Raw genomic sequence first — 22,951 nt, forward strand, 5'->3', positions numbered from 1 at the left:
GCAGGCAACCTCCGCTGATACCGGACACTTCCGCCGGGGCTTCTATGACTGAGCACGTCACGCCAGTGCTCTTTCATAGACGCCCCTGCGGAAGTGTCGGGTAGCAGGAGAGGTTGTCTGCGCGCATCACGCATTCAACGGCTGCCCCACTTGACACCAGAGAGTCTAGAGCATGGGGACAAGTTTAGGGATGCATTGGTAAATCAGGAGGCATATAGGGGGGGTATTTTGCTATTGACATGACTACTGTTGCTTCTTTGTTCTACATTTTCACATCAATGTATAAAGGACAGTACTTACTGTACTTATGTCTAAGTGTTTTGATATCTAAGGTTTACCGTTTCCAATATTATTTACAGTAACACAGTATGCACTCGATACAACACAACTGTCGATGTTTTAGTTCTGTGCTGCATTGCAGCATGCTTTATATACAAAATGTTTGTTCTTTCTTGAAATAAACACAGTCAAGCCTTTTGTTTTGTTCTTGATTTCTTTAACGAGAAAGTTGCCGAGTAGGAACCGTTGCCTGTTTAGAACTCTGCTAGCCTTAACTTTTTATGCTTGACACCTCATTGAAAGATGGCAATAAAGATGCTACTAATATGTACAAAAAAGAAAATGTGTATGTTCACAGCATAAAATAAGTATTTTTAATAAAGTAATAGAGATCTATGCACATGTTATTTAGAATTCGAAGTGCTATTTTTTTTGGAAATGTAGAGTCTTTATTGATCTAAAATTTCCATGATTACAATTTAGGTTGCGTTAAATCTATGTTATATAATATAATGATGATAATCAAGAGTGAGCTCATCATCCAAATAAAAGCTTGGGTTTGTTGTCTCTGGGTCCGCCGTTTCATATGACACTGCAATATTAACACATTCACCAAAACAAGGAACTATGACTATAAGAAAATGAAGACTGAAACAAATAATTATAATAACCTAGAGTTGGGATCCAAGGCCACCTATTATTCTATGTTCTAAGCCACTGAAGTGAGAACATATTGAGTAGCAGCAGACTGAAGAAATAATTAGGCACATTTACCTCATGAAGCATACACTCTACTTAGCTCAAATATATTAGATTCTGTTATTTTTATTTTTAGACACCAGGGATGTATTTATTGACCAATAAAAATCTGTTTATGCAAATAATGTCTAGTATCCTACCATAAAATTACCTCACAGAATTTAGCAAATATCTTTCATTGCGATGGAATATATGAGGTGGTAATGGAGGATATATATATATATATATATATATATATACATATATAAATGCATCTTTGTATATTCTGCAGAGTGTCTACTCTGAGTAGTTGGAAATACTAGGCCGACGGCAGATGTCTTTCTTTGTTTAATGAATTGGGTGCAGTCCTTGGGGTGGAACATTTGGAGAGTCGGGTGGGCCAGTGCTCCACTCTCCAATTTACATGTAGCTAAGATAAAGCATGTAAGGAATTTGGTTGGGGAGTTCCAAACTTACAAATTTTGCTCACCTACATACACTCATTAATGGATGAGTGGAGAGCAGGCAAAGAGCGAGGGAGAAGGCAGAGAGAAAGAGAGCAGAGAGAGGGAGCAGACAGAGGGCTGCTGAATTGGATGTTCTGAGCGGTGCCTGCATACTTTGCATATATCTTGTTATTTTTGTTGGTAAACAGACAAGCCGTCCAACTGTGGATAGGATTAAGTTATCTGTATAGTTAGTGTTCAGTAGAGCAAAACTTTCTTTTGTTTGGGGTTTTTGATGTGTCTGCCTCAAACAAACAAACAGACCAAGGATATTTAAAACGATTGTATTTGGGAACAATAAAAAGTTGTGCGAGACCCATGGGGGGGCAGGGAGCTGCAGCCCCAGTGAAGTAAGCACTTTTTGTGCATATAGGGCCACAGTTCTCATTGCACGCAAAGGTGTGTGTTGGGGTAAATACAAAGTATGTATATTTGTAATTAATATGTGCTTGATTAAGTTTATGTGTGTATATATGTATGTATGATAGCTGCAAGCCACTTAGGGGGGAAGTAACAGGAAAGACAGCTGTAAGAAGATATCACACCTATACACTATGTAGAGAAGGAAGGAAATGCATCACCTGGAGATAGGCATGGGAAACATAGCAAGTCAATAACATCACACGGTGGGGTCTTGGGAACAGAGGACAGGGACCTCATTTACACATCAATAGAGAAATCCCTTAAAAAGACATTGTAGAAACACATAGAAAAGGAGACTGGATTGGTGAGTCTCACCTTTGGCACATCACCCACACAGCATACAGACTTAGCAGCAGATATTAGATAGATGGGATGTTTGTGAGTGGTATGAATGATTGTCATCTGTATATCACTGTAACTTTGGTTTTGTCTTTGCTGTAACATTAATCTGGGTAGATTCTAATTAAAGCTCTCTCTCTGGTAAGAATCTTGGGTTGGCTGTTTTGTAATATCAGGTAGAAAACCTTAGTAGAACTAGACATATATATTATCTGGAAAAGGGGATACGGTTATATGTAGTTCTTGGAGGAGGTAACAAGGGTATTACATTTATCATTAATACACAACGCAGAACGGATTATTCTCCACGCATATCAATTGGTGGTATTGGTTTGAGAGAGGAGAAGTATAGACAACAGTGTGCAGCACTAGGTAAAGTGATATGGAAGCTGTGCCGAAATGGCAGTTTGTCATAGTGTAAATGGACCTTTTAGGAAGATCTGACCCAAGGAGCAACAGTAGACAAATGTATCACTATAGAAATTCATTTTTCTGTGGGGAGTGCAGTCCCTTCCTCCCTCTCTCCCTATGTCAAACATAGGGAGAGAGGGATCTTCTAGGGTCCTCCCACTGAAATCCTCAAGGAGGGGTGGTGGACCCGTCACTCAGAATAAAGTGACGCTGGTCAATTATAGTAAGGAGGTTCCACAGTGCAGGGATTGGGTCCACACGCAAAGGGTTAAAAACAATCATAAATTAGTCACTAGTGTGGACAGGAAGGTAGCAGAGGAACATACCAAATTCGCTGTAGGTCAGAGCAGCCAGAGAGATACCGAATCAATAAAAAGCGCCAGGACTCGGTACACCGAAAATTCAATTACGTCAATTCAATTGACACCACCTGAGATGGTCACCTGAGATGGCCACCACCCCCCCTGACTGAAGGAAATCTCCTTCTAAAATTCCCTAGTCAGAAGACTCTTTATATTCATTTAATATAATCTTTACATTTCTCCAGATGAATCTAGATTATTTCTAAATAAATCGAAATAAATGAGCAACCAACTCAGATTGACAAATCTTTTTTGTAACTTTTTATAATTACAAAAGTTTTGCTTTGCCAGGCCCTGTCCGACTCTGACAATAACTCCTGAACACAATCTTTGGGTGCTCTGGGTCAGTCGTCAGTCGTCTGTATGGACCCAGTCCCTGACACAGCCCCAGTTATAAGAGGGTGTGTACACTTATGCAACCAGGTTATTGTGAGTTGTTTTTTTCCCCTCAAAGATTTCAGCTTGTTTTGCAATTGAATTGTTAACGTTATAGGTCACATTAAAGGTGGAAAAGGGTCTGACATGATTTATCTTTGTCTCATTCTTTAACATCACAAGAACCTGGCATTTTAACAGGGGTGTGTAGAATTTTTATATCCACTGTAGGTATAAACTAAGGCCTTAATGCCTATATCATAAGGAATAGAAAAAAAATCAGGAAAGTGAATGAAGTACAGCAAAGTATTAAACCAAATTGGCTTAAAATAGGTTAATTCAAAAAAATACATTCCACATTTTCTGCCAATATTGCTGTCATGGTTTGGTTGCTTTCTGCTGGCCAGTGGGAAGTATTTTAGGCACTTTGAATTCCCAGCATGTAAAAAAATTGGCAGATAGTAGCAAATACATTTCAGTTCCAGTGAACCAAGCAACAAACAGAGAGACAGTACAGCTCCTAAGACCCATGATTCATACTTAGCTCATCAATATGTCAACATTAATTGAACAATAGCTATTAAGCATAATGTCCCAAATCAACATTAAGCTATGACATGCTGACAGAGATTTAAAAAAACCAAAGATACTAACAAATGTCTGGAAAAACAATAACATTTTAATAAACGTTGTATATTAAAATTACTGGAAAATATATGTATGTAAGTTATTCATTTCAATCTGGCTTTTATGGAGTTTCCTAGGCACCGTGTGGATAGCATTATTTGATACTACCAAGAGGACTGTGGGTAAGCCCACTTAAGATCCATAACTAATTTTATAAAAAGGTCCCCAGATTTAAGTTTTCAATAAATAACCCAATATATACGAAAACACAAAATCAAACACCCAAAAAGGTGTTAAACCCATATGCTAGTTTTACCTCTTTAGTCTTCAAGTAACCTTTGGATATATAGAAACAGCTGGATTCCACACTTAGCAAGACCCTGGAACAAATTTGGAATGGAGGTGGGGGAGACAGCTGATGAGCCGTGCATGTACGCACTATTGTGTGGGAGAAAAGTTCAGCTACAGAATAAAGGTGTACATGCAGAGGCATATTTAGTAATCCCTTACCAGCCACCATCTTTACTGTGGAGCATAGGAATATGACACGGCACAGTCTTCCATAGTGTAAGTGGGCTTTGTGGGGAGATGAGAGATCTCCTTTGCAACTGGCCCACTGAGCAGCAGCACACAGGGGGTCATAATCGTCCAGTGTTCTGCCCTTTGGTGTTCTTTAAGGGCAACTGCTGCCCTCCAGGACCTTCCGCACTAGATCTAGTTGGTATTTTCTCCATTCTCTATTTTCGTTTCTCTCTCTTGTCTTTCTTTCTCACTTTTTTCTATCTCAATTCTTCCTCTTATTGTTTTTATTCACTCACCATTCCTTATCTCTCCATTTTCTATCATCTACTGTATTTCCCAACTTTTCAATCTCTTTTTTTCTCCTTTCTCGCTGGTCTCCCTTATCCTTTCTTGTTTTTCTTTCTTGTCTATCCTCTTTCTCTCAACTAAACCAAACATTTAGCTGTAAACAGTAAAACCCCAACCCATGGCTACACCACAGTTGCTCTCCTAGGTGCAATCTCTCAAAGAGTATCCAGGAAACTGCTCACCGAAAGATGGCAGCCCTAAACGGCTTCTATAGATAGTAAGCAGGCTGCACCAACACATTGAGTTCCTCTCAGAAATTCATATAATTCTCTGGGTCAATTGTATACAAAAGTGTTTGAAAACAGTTCAACTAAGAACAAACAGCAGCTTAATAGTCTGTCCTACAGTGATTTCGTGCTCAGGAGCATCTCAAGTTTTAGCTCACTTGTACCACTAAGGTGAAAACAAAATCTCTGTTCATACATCAGTCTGATCGTGGTTAAAAGGGCAGCCCAGAACTGAAACGCAAGTCAATTGTTCTCTGTACAAAGAAATCAACAACCCTATTCACACATTTAAGCTCCCATGGTCCTTTTCAGTGGGGTGCACATGATATACCTCTAGGAATAAGTGAGCAACGAGATCTGGACTCATCTATTCCTAAGAGTAACCTTGCATACAGAAAAACTTGACAACTCAAGCATGAACAGACAGCAGCTTAATAGCTTGTCCCACGGTGAATATCCACACAGGAGCAGCTCAGATTTTACCTAACTTGGGATATTCCAAAGAAAAAAAACTCTGCTGACATGCAAACGTTCTCTACACTAAGGAACCAACAACCACGGATATGTTTCAGCCTTCATGGGCCTCATCGGTGGGGTGCAACTGTATCCCTTTTCCACAAGTGAGCAAGGTGGTCTACTTCTGGACTCATACTAACATTGGTGGTGGACCCCAAATGATCCGTGAAGGGTGAAACTGCATAAAAAAGGGTCTGAGAACAACTCAACTGAGAGCAAAAAGCAACTTAATAGCCTTTCCTATGGTGTGTCACCGTTCATTGGCATCACAAACGTATGGTGCCACTATACAGGAAAAATCTCTATCCACATATTAGCCTGATCCTGCCCAAAAGGGCATTCCAGAACCAAAATGTGAGGCAAACTTTCTCCAGAGATACGTTTTGTCCCTCATGCCCCCATTTGGGGATCTCTTGTGGTCCACCCCAAGCGTAAAGGTGGGTCCAGACGTAAAGTTCCTTGCTCACTTGCACCTAGAGAGATATCAGATGCATGATGATGATGTGGCTTATGTGGTATGCAATGTACATCTGGAGCTGTTTGTTATATTCTCTATGATTTTGTTTTCTGATCACACCTTTAAAGACATGTGTACCTCTTAATCCCAAAAAACTATGCACACTGCACAGAAGAAAATACTTTCATTTAATAATATATGGTTAAAATAAGCAAACAAAAACAGGTGGTATATATATATATATATATATATATATAAAATATATATATATTATATGTTTGCTAAACAGTGAAACAATATTTAGTTCACAATACAATTATATTCAGTATATTTACAGTGTAATACAGTTCCATTAGTAGATCTTTACTGCCCCCCACTGTCTAATATGTGAATCAACACTGGCTTAGACTGACATTGCAAAAGGTTATACAGCTATCTACTAGCTAGCTACATAATTAAGAAATCCAACCACTAATAAACCATGTTGACTATTTGCAGTAAGTATACAGTGAATAGTTATAGCAACTGATTCATAAATGAGCAGCACATTCAACTGTCCCTTTGTACATGCACTTGTTACATTTAACTGAATTACCTATATTGGAGACATTTTAATTTTTTAATGTAACTCCAATTTTTGAGTTCATTTAATGCTTTTTTTTTTGCTAACTATTTGATGGAGGACTCTTTTTTTTGATCGTCTTACAACCTACTGAGTCCATGGCACTCTGCCCTTTAACTCATTTACTAGGACAGGCCAATGAAGATCTAATGTAGGATTAGAATGACATAAGAATTTGTAGGGTAAACTATCTAGTTAGTGTAAATTATGCACGCTGCAAGTCTCAGCAGGAACCACTACGAGACATTTAATTTCACATCTTCAAAGTGATTTATTTTTCCATGTACATAGACCGAAGAAACAGATCCTATACTTTAAGCTGCAAATATTTCCTTATTACATTATGACTGTAAAGTACATGAAGGGTCTGTCAGCCCAGAAGGCTACACAATTACATTTTTTAAGGAAAAAAATAATTTGAGTCTTATATTCCTAACTCTCTTCAGTACAAGGAGAAAGTTTTGTCATGTAATTTTAAATGACAGTCCATAAATATTTTCCCAACATTTGGAAATAATTATTTTTACACACAGGTATTTTTCCAAATAAAGATCCAGAAAGGAAAGTGCTTGTACATCCTTTTGAGGAGGCAGACTTTAGAAGATATAGAGTGTAGACCCGGTGCTTTTCTTAACAGTTTGGTGCAGGGTTTGAAACGTTCTTTAAGCACTGCAGCTCAGGATGCCGAAATTTAAAAAAGCCTTCCCCAGCCCCATACCATACAGATTATTTATTTTTTTGAAATATTCACCAGAGCAGCACTCCCCTTGTCTAAATTGTTCAGCAGGCTAGCATGGTGGCATGGATGACTTATGACTCCCCAGTATTTCAGGTGTCCAAAGCGGGACTTTATTGAGGGCAGGGGGCCATAGCAAGGCAATCTACCTGCTGCACCCTTTGTGATTAAGTGAAGCAAATGCCAGGATAGGGAACAGCACATCAATTTTACACTTTAGTAATCAAGTCAGTGAAGATCATATGATCTCCGCGTCCAGCCCATGATCTCCACTACCACAAAAAAAGGACGGTGATGATGCTGGAGCGACTATACAGGGTCTCGTGCCATGTAGTATGCACAGCCTGGGATGGGTAGGGGTTTGGTGGGGCTGCACTGGCGTTCGGGGCCCCACTGGACATGGGGCCTCCGTTACACCAGTGAATTCCTGTATAATTGCTCCAGTGCCCAATGATCCTAAACCTGGCCTTGGATACATCTGTACTCAGCATTAACAGTAAATCAGTATGGTGCTTTTAATCGTTAGTTAGCACCTCCCGCTGCATATGAAGAGTTCAACCTTCAAGTGGAATAAGAGGCACATAAGATGTGTCTGCTAAACTGTAGCAGAAACAGCTGTAAAAATATTTGTTTAAGACTGGAAATCTATTCATGATTGAATAAGATTGTTCTTTATGAGTCATGACCACTTTTCAATTAAAATCTGTAGTTAATGAAGTAAGCATTGTAAGAATGAAGAAGATTTCCACTCACATTACTAAGGAGATAATATGCTGGACCCAAAGTATCATCCATTGCAGGTGGTGGTTGTCTAACAAGAGAACCATCCTCATTTTCTTCATAACCAAAGGCTTGTCCAGGTGTAGGAATGGAGGGAGCACCTGGTTTGTGATGCCTTTTCACTTGGCTCAGCACTCTCTAAAAACAAAACAAATGTCAGTAGAGCGCATCAATGTCTCCATGTGGTAGGAACTTTTCAAGGACACTAAACATGCTGCCTCTAGAGAAACCACCTTGTCTCTTTGTTGTTTAGAGGTTATAAATCATATGTCCCTGCGAGTCAAAAAGGGAACTACCGCGAAGGTCCTCATATTAGGCTTTATAGTAGAATTACATTAAAAGCAGAGGAAAGGGTTTTTTACAGTAAGGACAATAAGGATGTAGAATTCTCTGCCTGCAGAGGTAGTTTTATCGGAGTCTGTGCAGACGTTTAAACAGCAACTGGACAGATACTTGGAAAAACAGAATATTCGGGGATATAATCTTTAATTATGGGGAAATAGCTTATTGATCCAAGGAGAAATCTGACTGCCATTTTGGGGTCAAGAAGGATTTTTTTCCCTGGTTAGTGCAAAATTGGAAAGAGCCAAACTGGGGTTTTTTGCCTTCTTTTGGATCAACAGCAACCGATATAGGAAAGGCTGAACTTTTTTCAGCCTCTATAACTATGTAACTATGTAAATTGGATAAGCGTGAATAGATACATAGGAGTGAATATACTCATAAAAATGAGAGCAGAACTAACAGAAGAGTGTCTAGCACAGATCGATAATGTTTCGGTTTACATTTTTTGTTAAAGAACAGTGCAATAGTTCACCCCCTAACCTGTTGATTATTCTTGTTTTACTATTAACTAATAATGCAAGGAAGGCCAGTACAGTGATAACTATGCAAAATAATTAGGCATACCTAAACACCTATCTCAAAAAAATGACATCTTACCTTTTGTGGTTTAGCAGAAGTGACCTCTTTCTTCCTCAGTACTTCTCTATCCACGCCAACGAGTAGGTCATATTCACCAGGACCTGGCATAGTTGAGACATACTCTTTAAAACGTAGTTCTTTGTTCTGCAAAGTTTGTCCTCCTTTCACCTTATCCTAATAAATAAAAATAATAATATTACACATGACTGATCTAATGGAGTCTGAAATATACTGAAAAATATTAACATAGGAATAACAAAGTTTATCATACAGAAACTGTACGAGCTTCTCAAAAGTATCCAGTTGAAACCATACTTTATGGCAAGCTGCAACCAAGCTTGTAATTGTTAAAATAAAATTTTGCTATACACTATAATAGTACCAAGATCTTTTAAATAACTCGAAGCATCCTTTTTGCTCATTTTCAGACTGTGTCTACCTCCCAATATTAAATTTATTTTTAAGCTCATTTGCTATATACAGACAACAATAACAAAGTAGGCATGTTCCAACTCCATTGTAGCACACACATTGCAGGTACGCTAAAATAACCAATATGTACATATAGCATGAGTACCACTCAACCATAAGGTTGCCACCTTTTGCCAAGCTGTTTCTTGAATGTTCTTTGAGAGGTTGCATCTGGGACATGACTGGGCCATCGTCATAGGTGTGGCCGTAGGAGTAGGTTACAGGTTACAGATATAACATTTGGGTTCAGCCTGCTTCAACATCAGAACTCTCCAAGTGGCATATTACCTCTCCTTCCACGTGTGTTCCCTGCACATTTCATTTATACAAGGGCTGCCCAGTGCCCTGCATGCAAAATTTGGACTCACACGAGATAGAAGGAGGTAAATGTAGTTCCTAGGTGAACCTCTTTATTCCTGGACTGTCCCAGTGAAACCTAGAGAGGTGGCAACCTTAGCACCTTAGTACCTCTTTTTTCCTGGACTGTCCAGGCGAAACCTAGACAGGTGGCAACCTTAGTTAAGAAGAGTTTGGACCTATGCAAAATTCTATTTTTTTTTTAAATACTTAATACTTCACATAACTTATAAATTCACACTGTTGTAGGTTAGTATCATTTCTAATTTCTATCAACAGAAAGTAAACTTTGTTTAACAAAATTCAAATGAATGTGTATTTGTTTTTAACATTAGCTACGTTATTGATACTGATAATGCATACTTCTTCATAAATGACAGTACATCATCCCAGACGGAACAGACATGCTGGGAGAAAAGTCATCTACTCTAAGAAAAAGTCTAAAAACCTGAAAAGAAGAAGGATTTGAGCCTATCTCTCTGTAACATCTTTTTTTTATTGCCAAAGTGTTCGGAAAACTCAGAGCTGTTTTTAGACATGGCCATATTAATAAAAACATAATTTTATTTTGCTGCGTGGACTGATGTCTTTTTATTTTGTTATTACTTTTGCTCAGAAAAGGCATTCTGAATCTATTACATTAATTGAATGTCTAATTTATATTAAGTAGTTATGTCACTTCTTGCACAAGATTCAACGTTAATCTTGGGTTTCACTTAAATCACGTCTCTACCAAAAAAATTCAAGTTTACCTTTATGCTGGATAAATCATAGTGACCAGGGCCAGGAGCAACCGACGTCTGCTGGATATCAAATGTGAAATCTCGTTTTGCAATTGATAGAAATGGAGCATATCCACCTGTAAGATCAATTCAGATGTTAAAAATAAATTAGAAATAAAGACAGATAAACTGAAATGATGCAAACAAAACAGCAATACTCAGAAATCAATTCTTTGATTTTAACTGCATAGCCATGGAAATCAGGATCATATTTATATGCTGTTGTAGGTCCACAAGTCATAGGTCATATATCTCGGCAACTGCAACACGACTAGCCCTGGATTTTCATAAGAAGTGAATTCTATATATTTACTGTTCTTCCTAAAAAAAATGTCCTCTTCTGCAGAAATGTCTACTTGTTTTCAAAAAAGAAACAACAAACTTTACCGAATGATGTATGAGGGTAAAATTAACCCAACCCTACCCTGAATTAGCTTTCTTGAGCAGTTATCTACTGTTAGTGTGCAATTTACTGCCATTCACAGAGTACTAACAGGTATTTAATGCCCAATTTTGTGTTGTATACACTGGATTGCCAAATGGCTTTGGTTAAAAAAGTGAGCACAAGTACTGAATACAACTAAATGTGTGGGGTTATTTGTAAGTCATTTTTGTAAAACGACAATTCCATTATTTAAGTTAAAGACCAAATTTCTAGTAAGACACTTCTAATAATATTCATAGACACTATTTTGCTGAACAGGTACCACGTTTCTAGTAGTTGTCATCTACTAACCTGTTGTCGAAGTCTTCTCGTGTCGAAGGTCATAAGATCCCGGGCCCACGTTTTCCTGGGTGCTGCCTATGCAGACAGCAAGTGAGCGAGGAGCCCGATCATACATTTTTTTACTGGACCTTAAGGCTGGGAAAAATGAAATAATTAGAAGGTGTTTAAGAGTTATTTATATTTGCTACTGTATATTACCTGTCTTGGTCTACTACTTTACCCCAAGAGTGCATTTTGCAGTTCAGTAGATTAAATACGGCTTTCATGTAGTATATTAAATAATGTTTCGTACTGGCACATTAACATACAGTATATAAAACACCAGTACCACCTTATGTGCATACTATCCTGTTGCAGATTTGTGGGTAATATATACAACAATATTGTGGCTCCTTGCACACCCGCTATAAGGAAGAGCTCCAGTACAGGCAATGCAAAGGGTGTGTGTGATGAAGCATGAGGTGTGATGTGTGGTGATTGATGAGGAGTGAGGTGTGATGGAGTGAGTATGTTTTAGTGAATGAGTATGTGTATGTTAGCGTGAGAGTGTAAGTGTGTTTGTTAGTATGTCTGGTACTGGCAAGACACTGATACTAGGACAGGAAATTGATTGATATATTAGTTCAAGCATCTCGGTCACAGATATAAGCCTCAGTAAGGTAAAATAGTGACAAATATCACTCAATCAATTATATTGACTGCAATCCAAAATGCACAGTAATCTCAATAAATCAATTTAATTAAAGGCTGTGATGTGACAGTTTTCATTTAACAATAAGGGACCAATAAGGGAATATTAAGGGTACATACATGCAGATTCCCAGAACCCATGAGAGTTGAGATGGTTTAAACGACATTACTTGGGTTTATTTAGTGTTATGTAAAACGTAGCATTTAGCAAAAGTGTCATCAGTGTTAATATTCGGTTATATCCTGCAAACTAGGCTTCAAAACTACACAACACAAGAAACCAAATTCGGAAAACTGATCTCCACAAGACACACACTCAAAATTAAAAACCTTAGAATTCTAGAAGTGCTTTATTATAGATCCAAAAGGAGTAAAAACAAGGTATTCTGAAGCTGGTTCACCAGTGGTCCAATAGATTGCCATAAAACAAATGAAGAAGGAAGCCAACAACACAAACCTTCACATTACTTAGTATTTTCCTTTTTTTATAGAAGAAATGTCACATAAAAAAAAAATCATAGAATAAATAGTAAGAAATAGAGGGTTATCATGATTGTAAAGCACAGGGAGCCCTGAGGGACATAATGAACCGAATCCATTCAGGTTGCAGATCACAAGCATTTCACTAATGGGACAACCAAGTCACCAGTAATTTATGGCAAGGAGAAGAAGAGCTTCCTCTACATAGTTACGCTCATAGTAAATAGGGAATGTCCATATTATATACCAATCCACGAAATGTAAAAAAAACACCACACTTTATTTGCTTTGCTGTCACTAATTAATGTTATCTTTATTATCAAGAATATTACCGTATTTGCTTCAAAAAAGTTTTCCGTCAAAAAGAAAAAAAAAACGTGTACGGACGTACCTGTAGGTCTGAAGGTATATTTCACTTGTGCATATATGCCCGCGATGACCCGAGATAAGTCTGCAGGGGCTAGCTGGATCGGGACACGGTAAAGAAACGAGTTCTAGATCGGGCATGGGCAGTTCGAGAATACGGAACAGGGACGCGTTGCCATGGAGACGTGGAAACGTACCGTATACACCCTGTGTCTCCACAGGAGACACTAGTGACCCGCACTGTCCCTGACTCTGCCATAACCTCTTATTAACACCGTGGATACTGCAGGTCCAAAATTCACATTAACCCCTTCAGATCCTATTGCATTGACTATGGACTTTTTTGGTCATTTTTACACTTATTTATTAGTGCTGACATATAAAAGTTATACAATCAATAAAAATACAGTGGGAAGACCCTCCCCACACACCTAATTCTGAGGGACAAAATACTCCTTTAGGCTAAGTTAAGTTTAACTGGGACTTAAATAGTTATTATGAGAGAAACTACTCCAGAGACACCTAGCAGATATAAACCACTAGATGTCTCAGGAGTATAAGGTGTCTTGTTTGTAATTAATAAGAATTTATCAATAAATAATAGTAATAATAGTCTTTTCCACGCAATGGAATTATTTTGCCATCAATAGCCAAATATGGAATAGACGTAGCCGACTTTAATGGTCCTTATCTTTAGAGGAGCGCTGGAAGGGATGGTTTCAGCCTAGAAAGTGTCATGATATAATCCTTGCTTGACTGTAGAGGTAAATCCATGCACATTTTTGTTTAAAGGCACAGAAATTGTTAATTGTATTTCCATATGAATTATGCTATTAATGTAATAAAGTGTTACTTAATGTAAGGAAGGTTTATTTTACTGAGGCGGCGGTGGATAAGTGGAACAACCTCCCAGTAGAAGTAATTTGAGGTCCACAGAGCCCCTGTGATCTTTATTTTTCCTTTCCTCATCTTAACACCTCTCTATTATAATTTGGTGTTTTGGATGAGATTTTTTTACATTTTTTTTGTACATAAAATAACTCAGGAAACAAATGCTGAGCAAGTGTACAAATTGGCACACACATTACAATAAACTTCCCACAGTAGGCATAGAAGCATTGTATCCCAAACCATGATCCTCCTACCCCAAAAGCCATCTCCCCACCCTTTAGAGGGACAACTGAAACCTTTACACAGAACCGTATAATTTAGTAGACTTGTTCATTTGTATTTGGAAGAACATGAAAATGAACATGAATGTTGCATTTTTGTTGTTCCAACTGATCAATGAACATACAAATATGGCGGCGGACAAACATACACGAAAACGCACAACACCAAGAATCTTTGTTTCTTTGTGTTCGTCTTTGTATATATATATATATATATATATATATATATATATATATATATACATATTTATATATAAATTTTGCAGTGGGCCGGCAGGTCCATGGGCCAGGTGGCCGGCAGACTAACATTCAAAACAGCCGCTGAGAGACTGCGAGCGAGATTGAAAGCCTCCTCCGGCACCTAATGAAATTAAAGGGGCTGGCGTGCACTCACCGCGCCGCCCAATGGCCGTCCGTTCCTCAGCACTTCGTCCCACGTCTTAAAAGGGATGGGACGAAGAGCTGAAGCACGGCCATTGGGCGACGCGGTGCGTGCACGCCGGCCCCTTTAATTTCATGAACGGCCCCCATCCGCTGCCCCCACCAGACACCAGGGAGTCAGAAGCACTGGTAAGTCGGGGGGGGGAGTGTTATATGGGGGGCATAAGGCTTTTCTGGAGGCAGAGTGCCCCATGATATGGCTTTTAACCCCCTTTATGCCACTCTGCCTCTAAAAATGCCTTTTAACTCCCTATATGCCACTCTGCCTCCAGAAATGCCTTCCCCCCATACAACTCACTGCCTCTAGCCTATCCTAAGTCTTCTGTAGTATAGCAGAGGTTAATACGGGAATCTGTAGGATCGCACCAGGATTTAAAGGCCCGTAAGAGCGACTCTATTGGTCGCTGGCAGGGGGCTTGTTTGGCATCAACCAATGAAGAGCAGTTTGATATCCATTAGAGTGGAGTATTTTTTGTGTATTGTTTAAAGAAAAGATCAAAGGGTTAAACCATAAAGACAATTTTTTCATAGCCTTCTTTGCTTGTATTCTTTGCACTGATCAAGAGTGCTAATATTTGTGGAGGGCACTGTATACATTACTGTCCAAAAGTTTTAGGCAGCTGTGGAGAGATGCTGTAAGGTAAGAATGCTTTCAAAAATAGATAAATGCAAAGTGAGTAAACATCCTTTGACTTCAGAACATCATCAATTCTTCTAGGTACACTTGCTAAGGGACTTTGCAGGCAGGATGTTCCAAACATCTTGGAGTTTTTCTGTTGATCTAGGCAGCCTTAGTTGCTTTTCTCTTTTCATGTAATCCCAGACAGACTTGATGGTCGCTTCCAGGACTCATTGTTCTTCTTTACGCTGAAGATAGTTCTTAATAATTATGGCTGTATGTTTATGGTAGTTGGCATGCTGCAGAATAAATCTGGGGCCAATCAGATACCTCCTTGTGATGGGATTGCATGATGGATAACTATTTGCCTGTACCAAATGAGACCATTTATACCTAAATCCATTTTAAAAAATGCAGCTCCGGACTTGCAAGAAACCTCTACTTTGCTCCACTGATGCCTGCAAACACTTATTCCTGCACTCCTTTCCAGCCAACTATTTCAAATTTTGACTCATCAATCCAGAACACCGACTGCCATTTTTCTGCATTGTGAATAGTTGTGTCTCTTGGCCTTGTTTTCACGTAAGAGGTATTGCTTTTTGGCCAAATGTCTTCCATGAAGACCACTTCTGACCAGCAGGGCTGGTGCAAGGATTTTTGCCACCCTAGACAAAACATCATTTTGCCGCCCCCTGGCCCCACCCCCACAAGCCCCTCCCCTTTTCCCAAACCCATAGTGACCGCGGCTGCAGCCTGCACTGCCTGTGCGGCTGCCTGCCTCCGGTCAAGTGACCGCGAGCCACGGCCGCGCTTCTAATGAATCACCGCGGCCAGCGGTTCGCGGCTGCGCGGCTGCCAGTGTCCCCTCCAAGTAGGTGCCCTAGGCGGGCGCCTACTTTGCCTATAGGTGTCGCCGGCCCTGCTGACCAGACTTCTCCATACAGTAGATGGGTGTACCAGGGTCCCACTGTTTTCTGCCAATGCTCAGCTGATGGCACTGCTGGACACTTTCTGATTGAGAAGGGAAGTAAGCATGATGTGTCTTACATCTGCTGCGCTACGTTTCCTTGGCTGACCACTGTGTCTATGGTCCTAACTATATGTCTACAAAATCCCTGATTTTGTGCAGGTATATCTACAAGAATGGATGCTGTTTTGGATGCAAAGGGTGGCCACACCAAATATTGATTTGATTTAGATTTTTTCTTCTGTTCACTCATTTTGCTAAATGATAAAAATAAATGATAAAAATTTTTATTTTTTAAAGCATTCTTACTTTATAGCATTTTTTCCACATGTACCTTACACTTTTGCACAGTACTTTATGTAGTGATATATACAGGGAGATTGCACGTGGAACCATGATAGGTGATATTACACAATATATTAAAGGGCAGAGATTACAACGCTATTACAAGTTGCACAGCTATGGTAAAGACACAAAATATAGGTAGAAAACCACTGGTGCTAAAAGGTGCTAAAAAGCAAGGTTCTCCTTTTAATTCAGGGAAGACACACCAGCGGAGGGGGTGGCTGGGGTAGCTACCCTAGTTTGGGGCTAGGGCAGCATGTAAGTGTGTATTTGTGTGTGTTTGAGCATGAATGTGGATGTGTAAGTGTGTATTAGAATAAATGCGTATGTGTAAGTGTATGTGAGAGGGAGTGTGTGTTAGCACGGGCGTAGGAACCGGGGGGGGGGGGCGGGGGGGACGGATCCCCCCCAGGAAATCATGCGGGGGGGACCGATAATATAGAAATCCCCCCAGGGCTGTACGTGAGGCGAGTGCACTCGGGTACAGCTGTGAGGGTGCTCACAGCTGCCCGATCGGCAGCTGCAGCCTGCAGGACTGGTTAGGGAAATCCGTGATCTCCCCAACCAGTCCTGCAGGCTGCAGCTGCATTAAGGTCACACTCACCAGCATGCTGTCTGTAACTGAGCGCCGGGCGACGGGATATGACGTTTATATCCAGCCCCGGCGCTCAGCATAAACAGTTGTGCGCAGCCGCACTGCACAGACTGCGAGCGGCAAACCAGAAGGAAAGTTGGAACAGAAATCAGAAAGGAGGAAGAGAAATCAGAAAGGAGGAAGAGAAAGCAGAAAGGAGGAAGAGAAAGGTAAGAGATGTGGAAAACGAAGGTGGGTAGGTGGGTGGTGGGGTCTGATGTGGAGAACGAAGGTGGGTGGGGTCTGATGTGGAGAACAAAGGTGGGTGGGGTCTGATGTGGTGAATGAAGGTGGGTTGGGGTGGGGGGGTCTGATGTGGAGAACGAAGGTGGGTTGAGGTGGGTTTGGTTGGGTTGGGGGGGGTCTGATGTGGAGAACGAAGGTGGGTGGGGGGGTCTGATGTGGAGAACAAAGGTTGTGGAGGGGGGTCTGATGTGGAGAACGAAGGTGGGGGGGTCTGATGTGGAGAACGAAGGTGGGGGGTCTGATGGTAGATTTGTGTGTGCATATACATATGGTGAGGCATGTGTACGGGCACTTGGGCAGGCATATGTGTGTGTGTATAGGGCAGCGTGTATGTGCATACGTGTGTATGGGCTGTGTATATGTGTACGTCTGTATAGGCAGTGTATATGTGTACGTCTGTATAGGCAGTGTATATGTGTACGTCTGTATGGGCAGTGTATATGTGTGCGTCTGTATGGGCAGTGTATATGTGCACGTCTGTATGGGCAGTGTATATGTGTGTGTATATAAGGAGTGTATTTGTCTTATAGTGTATACGTCTGTGTAAGTATGTGCAAGGGCAGTGTATATTTATGGGGAGGCATGTGTGTGTGTGTGCGAGCAGTTTATGTATGTTTGGGCAGGCGTGTATAAGGGTAGTGCATTTGTGTGAGTACTGGCAAGTGTGTATCTGCAGGCAATTGCAGCGTATATGTGTGTTTTTGTGGGCAGGCATGCGTAAGGGCAGTGCATATGTGTGTATGAGCAGGCATGTCGTACTTAAAGGGAAGATAATGATTCCCTGTAACACCTGTTTAACCCATTGTGTGTGTGTATGTTAGTGTGTGCATGCGTGTGTATGTTATTCAAGTGTTTAAGCGTGTGGATATGTTCCTGTGTGCATGACATGTTAGGAGTCTTAGATGGTTCCTTCAGTACATCATAGTAGTCCTGTGGCTGTGTCCAGTGCGGTCCATCTGTGGTTGTAAGATTTTTCTGTTTCTGTGGGAATTTTCTCCCATTCATCTAGTAGAACGTTTTATGAGCTGAAGGTGATAAACCAAGACATTTTGGACAACACTATGCTTCTAACTTTGTGGGAACAGTTTTGGGGAAGGTCCTTTTCTATTCCATCATGACTGTGCCCCAGTGTACAAAACAAGGTCCATAAAGGCATGGTTTGCAAAAATTCCCCACAGAAACTCTCCAAAATCTTGTGGAAGTCGTTCCCAGAAGAGTGGAAGCCAACTACATATTAATGTCTATGTATTTATAATGCAATGTCATAAAAGTCCCTGTTGGTGAAATGGTCAGGTATACCCTACCAGTAAAAAATCTATCCCCCCCCAGATATTTAGGGGTTCCTACACCCATGTGTGTTAGCTTGAGTGTGTAAGTGTGGGTCAATGAACAATTGTTAGTAAGTATGTGTAAGTGTGAGTGTTATAGTTGGTATAAATATGGGGGGTGAGGGGCATGCACATTAAACTGTGTGGTCATTCATATTCTGTCTAACCTACAATTGCAAGGATTGTAAAAGATTTGATTTGTATAAATATGTACATTTTCCAATAATTAGTAGTCTTAAGTATTCACCAAAGTCAAGTAGTAGACTGGCTGTTTGAGTTGGCATGATTTTGACTGTATTGCTTATAACACGCACTCATGTTATTCATATATTCACAGCAGAAGTACTGACCTTGCAAACCAGGAGTTTTAGCCTTATCTTTGTTATCTAAGCTTTTAGTGCTTGTGCATCCTAGGACTTTTTCTGGAACTAATATAACAAAATGGTTTGGTGTTAATGCTGCTTTCTGGAAAGTGTTGTCATCGAACCATTAATACAGTCACAGTTTTTTGGCATTTTCTTCATATTTTTGCATCCCTTGCACCTTTATATCACCATATTTAACCCCAGGGACCCAGCAGGGCCAGACAAGGGACTGAAAAGTGTCCCTAGCACTGCAAGGCCAGTGGCCGCTTAATGATGTATATGCAGCCACACTAAGAAGGACACTGGGCACTTGTTCTGTGTACCAGATGATCAATCTGAGCCTGGCCCAGTGGAATTGAGGATACTGAAATGTAAATATTTTTGTTCACGCTACAAACTGACTTTACGTTTTGGTGTATTTTATACATAAAATGGCACAGTTAGCAAATACCATTTCCATGTGTCACCTCTCATCTTTTTAGTACCATCCAAAAAATGTTTGCCACCCCACAGTTTAAAAACCACAGTTACAACAAAACAATAAAAGTGTCAGGCCAAATGATCTATCAAGCATTTACAAAATGTAAGATAATCACTTCTTAAAATTCTGCAATAGGTTTATGGTAGGCAGTAGAATTTATTACGCTACAAATACAATTCCCAGACTATTAACAAAAATACTCCAATCAAATTATGATACTAGTAATTGTAAAACTGAAATGAAATATACTCTCATACTATTTCTGGAAGTCAATGCACAAAAAAGGGAATCAGGATAATTATCTGGCAACAGCTCATTCGTAACTGAAGATTATTATATCACCCCGGTGTGATTTGAAATGTGTTAATTATTCACGGTTACATAGATAATGCGGTATTCGATACATTATTCCTATTACAATTTACAACACCATGATCAATATATCCTACATACATAAATGCATTTATTAGCACATAGTTGTAGGATGTGAATTAAATAGGGACAAATATCAAAGATCCCGCCCAGCACTTTCACTGTCCAGCTGTCCCTGTCAATTACAAACTGACCGATTAGTAGAACACCAAACCTTAGACAAAGTCATCATGCTAAAATAAACATTTTACAGTTTTATTACAGCATCTTAAAAACCATTGCACACCACATTATGATGATTTATGATGGCAAAGGTCCAAACATCACCAGATTACTAGCCGTTAGACATCTTATGTGGACGTGATACTGGCATTTGGGTTCAAAGTGTATGAAAATCCCAAATTACGTTGGATACTCTATAATCATACACTCTATTTAACTTAAGTGTTGGCCATGTAAATTTGGGGTTAATCAGTCTGGCTCACTCAAGTAAATCAATGTCTGTGTAAACCCAGATTTGCTTTCAAAATGTTCTGTCAAGCTGTGGTGGTGAAAAGTAGAGAAGAAACACGTCTTAGAGCTGCCCTGCTTACTTGGCTTTCTTACGGCAAAGTTCTTTATACGTCGGTAGTTGGGAAATGACGTCAGTGGTTGTCGGAGGCTAAATCATGCTGAAGGATATTATTGTTAAATATCTGGATGTGAATGGTTTGCCAGATGAGAAACAGCCCGTGTTTATTACAGGGAGAGCCTGTCAAACTTTATATCTGAACTGGATGACTAACACAATAGACAAAGGTGAAGCAGATGATATAGAATATCTAGATTCAGCATGGCATTTGCCACTGTCCCTTATAAATAAATTGCAGTGTTTGAATGGATAAGGCAATGGCTGAGTGATAGGAGACAGAGGGTTTAAGTTAATGATCCATACAACTGTTCAAAAGTTCTGGGTCACTTAGAAATATGCTCATTTCTGAAAGAAGAGCAAATTTTGTCCATTAAAATACCAAAAAATGGATCAGAAACCCCAAACCTTTAAACAATAGTGTATATTCAGAGGAAGGTCTTGTAACTAGTGGGGTACCTCAGGGATCAATATTGATTTTTATTAGCAATATTACAAAAGCTCTTAATGGTAAATTGTGTCTTTTTGAAGATACAAAGTCTGGAACATGGTAATTTACATAATCTTGATAAATGTAAAATATATGCACTTGGGGGGCGTGTCCGGCCACCAGGGAAGATGGCCGCTTAACCTCTCTGCTCCGCCGCCGCCCGCCAACTTACCGACGACCGACTGCACGTACCGGCCATGGGTCGCAACAAGAAGCTGCCTGCCGACCCTCCCACCCCGAGTGACCGCTCCCGTGGGTCTTCCTCGTCGCTACGCGAGTTTTTTCGCACGCCCGCCGACCTTGCTTCCCAGGCCCCGGAGGATCACGAGGCGCGATCCCCTGCCAGCCTGTCTTCTGTTGATGATGGCGCGCCGGCGCCGCTCCCGCCGCCTGACTCCCTTGCACCGGAGATCTCCCGGATTTTTTCCTCGGCACCGTGGAGGAACGACTTCTCCACCTTGATCCTGGAGTTAAAGCAGGTGGTCCGGGATGAGGTGTCGGCGCTTCGTACGGACCTCACGTCCTTACAGCACAGAGTGGGGGCTTTGGAGGATGCCTCAGCACAGCACCAGCTGGCTCTACAACAGGCCCGGCATTCTGCTGATCATCATCTCCACTACCTGCAGCTCATACGGCGCAGGGTCGAGGACCTGGACAACAGGGGCCGCCGCCACAATGTGAGGATCCGCGGGGTGCCTGAGGCCGAGCCTCCTGAGGATATCCATGCCCTCTTGACAACTCTGCTCTCAGACCTCATGGGCAGATCCATTGATGCAGAGACTGCCGTGGATAGGGCTCACCGTGCCCTGAGACCTAGGGGCTCCGCTGCTCACCCCCCCAGGGACATCATCTGTCACTTCCGTGACTTTCGTTTAAAGGACGCTATAATGGCCCGTGCGCGGGAAGTTGGCACGTGGCCCTTGGAGGGTAATGCCATTTCTTTCTACCAGGACCTGTCTGATTTGACCCTGCAGACGCGCAGGGCTCTGCGACCCCTGACATCAGAACTTCAAAGGCTCCGTATCCCATACCGTTGGGCCTATCCCTTTGCCCTGTCTATCCGTCACGGCGACTCTTCCCTCGTCTTGCGCTGCCATCAAGATCTTCCTGGCATCCTGCAGGCACTGGGGCTGCCAGACCTTCATATTCCTGATTGGGCCCTATTGGGCCTGGAGCCTGGCGGTGCCCCTCCTAGACCTCCTCTGCCACGTCGCCCTCGTCCCTCTGCAGCACCTGGACGTCCCCCGGTTCGGCTCGGGGCTGCCCGCGGCCCTGGATCGTCTCATCGCGCCAGGGAGGCTGAGGAGTGATCAGTAACTGCTACGGTTTATTTTGCCCTTTAAGGGGGTTCTGTATATATATATGTCTTTGTTTTCACGTTGATTTCTCAGATCTTATTGTGATTTATCATTACGGTGACCCTTCCACGGGTGCTGCTGATGTTTGCTACATGCGTTCCTCGGCGCACATGTTATATCACCCACTTCATGGCTGCTACCGCAGTCCTTAATGTGACTCACCGTTGTGTTGACTTTTTGCGCATGCGGGGTGTGTTCGCCTGTACCGTACCTGCACCGTTTCTGCACATTGTTTTTTTTGTTTGTTTTTTTTTTTTTTTTTTGTTTGTTTTGTTTTGTTTTTGTTTTTTTTGTTTGTTTGTTTTTTCTTTTCCTTTCAGCACTTATTGTGGTTAGCCGTTGCGGTGCCTCTTGCAGAGGTGCTATGGATTTTCGCTCCATGTGCACCTTTGCGGTGCCTCGTGCTAGGGTGCTGTTGATGTTTGCTACCTGCGTTTCCT

The 22,951-nt window shown here is 41.0% G+C and overlaps 1 protein-coding gene across 1 annotated transcript in view; it reads right to left on the reverse strand.

Annotated features, from left to right (window-relative positions):
• Positions 1–21,352, reverse strand: part of LOC149274292 (sperm-tail PG-rich repeat-containing protein 2-like) — a 164,074-nt gene extending 142,722 nt beyond the window's left edge. The window contains exons 1-5 of the mRNA XM_089505676.1: positions 21,346–21,352; positions 11,539–11,664; positions 10,773–10,879; positions 9,211–9,366; positions 8,242–8,406 (exon numbers count right to left, since the gene is read on the reverse strand). Of these exons, the coding sequence (XP_089361802.1) occupies positions 8,242–8,406; positions 9,211–9,366; positions 10,773–10,879; positions 11,539–11,664; positions 21,346–21,352 (561 nt within the window). The remainder of the gene's footprint in view (positions 1–8,241; positions 8,407–9,210; positions 9,367–10,772; positions 10,880–11,538; positions 11,665–21,345) is intronic.
• Positions 21,353–22,951: the final 1,599 nt, after the last annotated feature.

Source organism: Sceloporus occidentalis, unplaced genomic scaffold, assembly GCF_023333645.1.
Source record: "Sceloporus occidentalis isolate IW3139 unplaced genomic scaffold, rSceOcc1.0.p SCAF_338, whole genome shotgun sequence".
Taxonomy (NCBI): domain Eukaryota; kingdom Metazoa; phylum Chordata; class Lepidosauria; order Squamata; family Phrynosomatidae; genus Sceloporus; species Sceloporus occidentalis.